Source organism: Gavialis gangeticus, unplaced genomic scaffold (genome assembly GCF_001723915.1).
Source record: "Gavialis gangeticus isolate Ggan-Ray unplaced genomic scaffold, GavGan_comp1, whole genome shotgun sequence".
Lineage (NCBI taxonomy): Eukaryota > Metazoa > Chordata > Crocodylia > Gavialidae > Gavialis > Gavialis gangeticus.
Window position 1 is genome coordinate 2,196,441 of NW_017729018.1, and position 7,468 is coordinate 2,203,908.

Consider the following 7,468-nt stretch of genomic DNA (forward strand, 5'->3'; position numbering starts at 1 on the left):
AGTTGTTAGCTGTTCTTTAGGGTTTAGCTACTACTCACCATTTGGTGGGCAGGGATGAATCCATTCCTGATGGAGGGGCTGTGGCCAAGGACAGTGTTTCTCAATCTTGTTAAACTGAAGGTACCCCTTGGAAAATGCAGCTCTTAATTTTTTACTTGTTTTCTATGGAAAAATAATAGAGTAGTAATTTTTCTGATGCAAGAAGCTCAGAAAGATCCATCACAGAATTTTTGTTAAATATTATGGATTCCTATTTAAAAACTTATGGTTTATCTTGTGAATTTTATTTGCACCTCACTTGAAAGGATTTCAAGGCACCCTGGGGGGCTGCAGTACCTGATTGAGGATCATTGGGCTAGGTAGTAGACCTGCTTGTCTTTGGCCACTCCTAGCATAGGTATCCCAGTGCCTACCGTAAGAATCATGTGGTCTTCTCTGAGGAGCAATGGACTGTATAGGATATACCCCAGAAGGAGACCATGAAGGATTCCTCTACCTCCATCCTAGCACCCATCACCAACTGGATGGTGACCTGGCAGGGGAAGGATTGCATGTGGTGGTGGAGGCTGGGGTCTCAGCACTCCAGTAGGAGGGATGTTATTGGGGATGTGACCTTTCCCAGGCTGAGAAGTGGTTTGGTATGGGCCACATTGAGGAGGCATGGAGCTGAGCACTGCCCTGGTTTAGAGGTCCTTTGAAGTTTGAGGGGGACATCAACACCGCCAGCAGAGATCACTTTTCCACTGCCTCTTGGGTGGCAGCCTCTGTTGCAAGGAACAGTGCTACTATGCCATATGTTTGTGGCCATGAGATTGCAGCAGCCTCATCAACTTGTGCCAGTGTCTACACAGAGTTTGATGTGGGGTGGGATCAGGTGGCAGCAGATCTCATGCTACTTGTTGATGTTGGGGGAAGGGGGCCTTCACTGCAGTGGTCTGGGCAGAAGCAGTGGAGGCAGCAGGCTTGGTGGTTGTGGTTTTCCCTACAGTGGGTTCTGCAGAGCTGGTGCAGTGATGATCAGGTGTAGGGTGCATTCTGAGGAGACACACCTGGTCTCAGAAGTGAAATTGCTTTGGCCTTTGTGGTAGGCCTGTTAGGAGTGAGACTTGATATTCCAGTCTGCACAACTGAATGAAGATCAGAGTCTTATCAGTTGTGACCTGAAGCTGGACTTGTTCAACTTCAGCTGTGAAAATGTTTTCTCACAGATGTAGGTTAAGCTGAACAAGCTATCTATTTTCATGCTGAGTCTTTGAATATTCTTTTAGAGGAGCTGTATAAAAGCCCAGTGACTTCAGGACTATTGATGCTTGGGTTTTTTTTAGTATTAAACTACTTGGCAATTAAGTAATTGAATTCCAAGGATGATTCACTTCCTTCAACTGTGGCCTGTGAAAGGATCTGGAGCAGTCCTGTGTCTTTTTTACGAGATATAATATCTGAAAACCTCTCAGAAAAATCTTTTGAAAGTAATTGAATCAAGTTCAAACAGTGATCGTGGGGGACCAGCATTTTGCATATACTCCTGAGTTTGCTGCAGTACTCAAAGTTAACCAAGTTATTTTTTTGGTAGTTAGTTACTCTATAAAGTTTTCTGAAACTTAGACCCTAATTTGTGTTACACTTTCAAAAACAACACCCCCCTCCCAGAGATGGAGATTCTACAATTTCTCTAGGTAGCTTGTTCCAGTGTTTAACTACCATGCTTGATTTTTGAACATGCTATTTTGTTGGTTTAAAGGTACAGATATCACATTTGTTTATTGCAATTACCTACAAACCAGTAAACTTTTTCAAAAGTGATCTGTAATGTTTATGCATATTAATATGAAACTACTGCTTTTGTATGAAAGTATGAAGTACCTCTACATTTGCTTTCCCACTATCCTTATGTATTGCACTATATAAACTCCACAAAAATTGGCTTGTTACTGAATAATGTAGCCAGATGAAGAGGGACAAGAACAGGAAATGTGTGGGTTGTGGGTGTTTCAGGCCCCTGAGTTGGCTCTTAATTATCCATATTGATTTGCATGTAGACATAGCCTGTTCCATTGTTCTACTTGCTGAGGGTATTCCAATGGGGAAATGCCCAAGATGGGTGGGTGTGGGGGAGGGGGAAGTGGCTGCCATCTGGGCAAGTTCTGATGGGAAGGTGAAAAGGGCTGGGAAGAGGGGCCCTGAGAAGCCCCATCACTCTGTGGGTTGGATAAGTGGTCATGGGTTGTCAACCTCTGAACAACATGGATGCTTGCTAGGAACAAATAATGCCAAACCAAATTGATTTCCATCTTTGACAAGACAGCTATTTTGATGGATCAAGAAAATGCCATGCACATAATATACTGTATTTACTTATGTACTATGTGTACCTCTTTATCAAAAAATAGCCGTCTGAAATGGGGGTACATATGTTAAATGAGGAAATAGTTTTCTGTGCCAGAATGGAGGTGGGAATGGCAGCAGGGGATGGGACTGTCCAGCACCAGCTCACCCAGGTTTGCATGGAACGGGCAGACTCCTTCAGTCTGCAACATTCCCCCTCCCCTTGCCTTAGGGGCAACAACTACAGGTTTAACCCTCTCACAGGTGATATTGAATTAAAGTTTTGAGGGGGCTAATGGTAGTGGCTGTGAGAGGGTTAAACAAGTAGTTGTTTGTGGGGGAGAGGGGGGAAGAATGACATTCAATTGCCTCTACCCCTGCTCCATGCAGCCTAAACAATCAGCCTCTGGATGAGCTGCTGCCATCCTGAGTGAACTTGAACCATGGCAGGTAAAACCCTGGAAAAACCTTTAAGCCCTTTTCCCCCATTCTGCCTTCCCATAACAAGGTGCCTGTCTTATTTGGGGCCTGTGGTATGGAAATAAATATGGTGTTTGAACATTAGTTAGGCTTTTGACAGTCACATGGGACATTCTCATTTCTCTGCTGTAGTCATGGGCTAGGTAGAATCACAGAGGTGCATATATTACTGGCAGAATAACGGTAAGCAGTGAGTAACTATAAACTGATCAATGTCAGAATGGGAGGTTCCATGTAGAGTTCCATAGCAGTCTGTCCTGGGCCAGTCGGGAAAAAAACCCTGATCATACCCTGTTCATTCTTTTTCAGTATCCACTCTGGTAATGTGACCCACAGTACAGGGCAAGATTGGACCTCTGTGTGGTCTGACCCAGGAAATGGCAGTTCTTATGTTGTTGCAACCAGCTGGCCAGTAGTGTTGTTAAGAAAAAGATTTTGGAGTTTTGGTAGATCACCGACTCAACATGAGTAAGCAGTGTGATTAGTCACAAGAAAAGCAAAACTAAGTTTGGGCTGCATCAAACAGGAGTATTGGATATAAGATGTGAGAAGTAATGATACCACTTTGCTTGGTATTTGTTAAGCCTTAGCTTAACGAATTGGGCTCAGTTCTGTATGCTGTTATTTAAGATGTGCAGAAATGTGAATAGATCCAGAGGTGAGGGACAGCAATGTTATAGATCTTGGAACACAAACTCTAATAGAAATTAGGTATGTTCATTTTGACAAATAGAACGAAGGGCGACATGATAGCGGGATTCAAAATATTTGAAAGATTGCCATGAAGATGAGGAAGAGCAACTATTCTTCCTTGCTACATAGGGCAGGATATGAAGCGGTGGGTTCTTAATCTGCAGAAAAGCAGTTTTAAATTAAATTGTGTGTGGGGGGGACTTCCCTACTTTTAGAACAGCAGGTTAGTGGAAAAGGCTGCCTTGGGAAAATGTGGCATCTCTTTCATAAGTTGCTTGCAAGAAGACTCTGAAAAGGTATTTATTTCATTTAGTATAGGACTAATACATCCTGCATTTCTGCAGGAGGTTGGACTAGATGATCCACGAGGCCTTTTCCAACCCTATAATTCTAACCCAGCCTGCTTCCCTATCCCAGGTCTGCTTCAGCGTCCAGTACTTAGGACAAACTGGAGTTCGGCTCCAGAGAGACATCTGGCACCAGCTCCTCACCCCTCAAAGCTGAGGAGGGAGAAGATGAGTCATGGGACTCCCCTTGGTGAAGGGGTTATGGGCCTAGGTACATGGCATTAATCTGTCCGACAGAAAAGGCAACTCAATGTTGAAGATACCACATAGTTCAGGAGCCCTGATTTCAGCCCTGACAGTGCAGGATCAACAGGTGTTGATGTACCCCATGTCACTGTCTTCTGTGCTGATAGCTGGTAGCAAAGTCCCAAATTTTGCTATTCAGTGCTATTATGCCCTCTCTCACCTCCCCCCCTCACTCTTCGCATTATATTATTTTACCATATTGGTGCACAAGTGGAAACATCACCAATGCAATCTCATCTCTACCCACCCACTCTGCTGCAGCAACCACTATCACCACTAGGTCAGTCAGGATAGGGTTACAATTTATATTAGGGAATTATGTGCACTGAGAGGTTCTAGATATTCTGATACCTTGTTATAGCGTTTCTAAACATGGAGAACTACTCAAAGAACCATATAAATGTATCCATGTTTTTGCCCATCAAAAGTTTTTTTTTTTTTTCCTTTTTTCCCCCCCAACAGAGCCCACCAAAATCAAATGATGGTGGTACAGACAGTAACAAGGAGAATGCTGCTTCAGAATCTGGCTCTGAATCTTCTTCACAGGAAGCAACTCCAGAAAAAGGTAAATAGCAAAATGTACTTTGAGAACTAATCCATAAAAACAGTACTCCTTTACTGCTAGTATAATAGATATTACTTGTTAAATGTTTGGAGTTGTTAGCGTACTATTACCATATGAAAATACAAAGATCTTGCTGTTGTTTTTAGTGGTCCTTCTACCCAACATTAAAAAAAAAAAAAAAAAAAAAAAAAAAAAAGTATGCAAGTTCTCTGATCCTGTTGCCTAGTATTAATAGTCCTTGCAGGGTGCTCTGGCACTTGGAAGGAACTCTTATGTCCCAGAGCATAAGGATTATCTGCAGCAATGTAAAAGTGGCATGACATTGAAGCTCATAGGGTCAGTCCTGTCAATCGGCAACAGTGGCAAGAGACTTTTTTTAGTTGATACTTGTTTTGAGATATAGCATTTCCAGCCTCAGTGCTGGTTATGTGACGGTCTGAATAGGTAGAATTTATGCCAAGGAAATGGGGAATTCCAGATGTTTTAGAACAGTGGTCTCCAACCTTTTTAAGTAGAAGATTACCTTTTGCATTTAAAAGCAACCCAAGATCTGCTGTTTGCTGCCACCACCTCCCCTTCCCCCCCCCCCCTTGCAGGTAAGACTGTGGGGAGGGAAGGGGGGAGGGGGTTCAGATTAAGGCAGAGGGGGAGAGAGAGAGAGACAATTATTTGGGGTTCTGCCTCCCTAGCAGGTAAGTCCCATCCATCCAGGGCCCCACTTGCATTCAACTTCCCCCTGCTCCTGCCTATGCAGCGCTGTCCCTCACAGTGGGGGCCTCAGTCTAGCCCCTGCCCCTTCCCTCCCCCATTGATTGATCTGCTGGACTGGGGTGCATGCGCACAGGCATTCAGCCCCACGCCCCAGCCACGGATCGACTCCACCAGCAGATCTGAGAGCCTCTTGGACTGAGACCCACTGGTTGGTGACCAGTGTTTTAGAATCTAAAGCTAAACTAATTCGTTAAATTTTAGAAGCTTCTTCTCATCCTGTAAGCTGGAGACCATTTGATGAGAAATGCAGGTCATGTCAGTTCTGGGAATTCTCCAGTTTTAAAGCTTTGGGCTAACATTGGACAAACTGGTACAGGTTCTGATTGTGATATAAATTAGAATTAAGTAGAATTGATATAGGAACTAACAAACTATAGTTATCACTCATTCGACATAATTTGGGCCAGGCACGCTAGGCAGGCTTACAACAGAGCACTAAGGAGAAGGGCAGGCATCTCATTGTTCTGTGGAAGCAGCTTTGCAAGGTACTGTGGTATCATAGAAAAATAGGGCTGGAAGGGACCTTAAGAGGTAATCTAGTCCAACCCCTTGATCATGCCAGTCTCCAACATTTATCTTGCAAGAGTTACTGGTAAGAAACTCCCAATAAATACTGGGCAATGGAGATTGGCCCCATTTTCAAGCCACACAGCAGCACCATGGCTGCCTTTCAAGTAGAATTCCTTGAGTGATATGGCCAGCAGCACCAGGTTCTGTCAGTGTAAATGGTTTGCAGATACCTCCTTATCCTTGTCCACAAATGAACTGTTACAAGCTGGGATATGTCATAGTCAGGGTCAGAGGGGTTGTATTGCACAGTTATCTTGCACTGCAGATAATGGACCTGTGACATGCTCTTTTGTGATGCCTGCAAGCTGCTAGAGGAAGAGGCAATATTGCCTCTACTGAAGCTACTCTGCTGCATTCAGAAACAGTGGTTGACAGGCTGAGGGTACAAACATACAAAACTGAACTGTTCCAAAACATCATTGATTGGGAACCAGTTTATATTGACCATATAGTGACTGAAGTGCTGTGGCTCTGATGCCAGGGGGTGGGAGTGCTTGCTCCCATGCTTTGGGGGGGCCCTAAAAGGTCATTGATGCATTTGCACTTGGAGGATTCACTAGTTGCGTTAAAGTTTGAGATGGAATTGATGTTCCAATTTGTATTCTCCCAACAGGCCTCACAATATCTCAATCAATTTTTTTTCTCTGCCATCCTGAATAGATGGTCTTCATGGACCACAAAGGGAGATGCATATACATGAGTGCAGGTGCTTGAGGGAAAGTGCAGTATGCAAGATTTTCCATGACTCCACCATTTCTTGATGAGGCAGGGAAAGTTTGCCAGCACTGCTGTCTTCGATCTGGTATCCCATGGTCACCTCTTGGTGAAACTGGCCAGTAGTGGCCTTGGGTCCACCACGATCCGCTGGCTGGGAAATTAGCTCTGTGGTCAGACCCAGAGGGTAGCAATTGATGGAAGTCAATCATCATGGTGTCCTGTGACCAGTGGGGTCCCCCAAGGCTCTCCTTGGACCCATATTGTTCAACATCTTCATTAATGATGTGGACATTGGAGTCAGGAGCAGACTAGCAAAGTTTGCCAATAACACCAAACTTTGGGGCAAAGCATCCACACCAGAAGACAGGCGGGCGATCCAGGTTGACCTGGACAGGCTCAGCAAATGGGCGGACGAGAATCTGATGGTGTTTAACACAGAAAAATGCAAGGTTCTCCACCTTGGGAAGAAAAACCTGCAGCATCCTTATAGGCTCGGCAGTGCTACACTGGCTAGCACTATGGAAGAAAGAGACTTGGGGGTCATCATTGACCACAAGATGAACATGAGCCTTCAGTGCGATGCTGTGGCTAGTAAAGTGACCAAAACACTGGCTTGCATCCATAGATGCTTCTCAAGCAAATCCCGGGATGTCATTCTCCCCTTGTACTCAGCCTTGGTGAGACCGCAGCTGGAGTACTGCATCCAGTTTTGGGCTCCACAATTCAAAAAGGATGTGGAGAAACTTGAGAGAGT

The 7,468-nt window shown here is 44.5% G+C and overlaps 1 protein-coding gene across 3 annotated transcripts in view; it reads left to right on the plus strand.

Moving 5' to 3' along the window:
* Window positions 1-7,468, plus strand: part of RANBP3 (RAN binding protein 3) — a 174,979-nt gene that overhangs the window by 135,818 nt on the left and 31,693 nt on the right. For all 3 annotated transcript variants that reach the window (XM_019513204.1, XM_019513205.1, XM_019513206.1), the window contains one exon: window positions 4,554-4,656. In XM_019513204.1, the coding sequence (XP_019368749.1) occupies window positions 4,554-4,656 (103 nt within the window). The remainder of the gene's footprint in view (window positions 1-4,553; window positions 4,657-7,468) is intronic.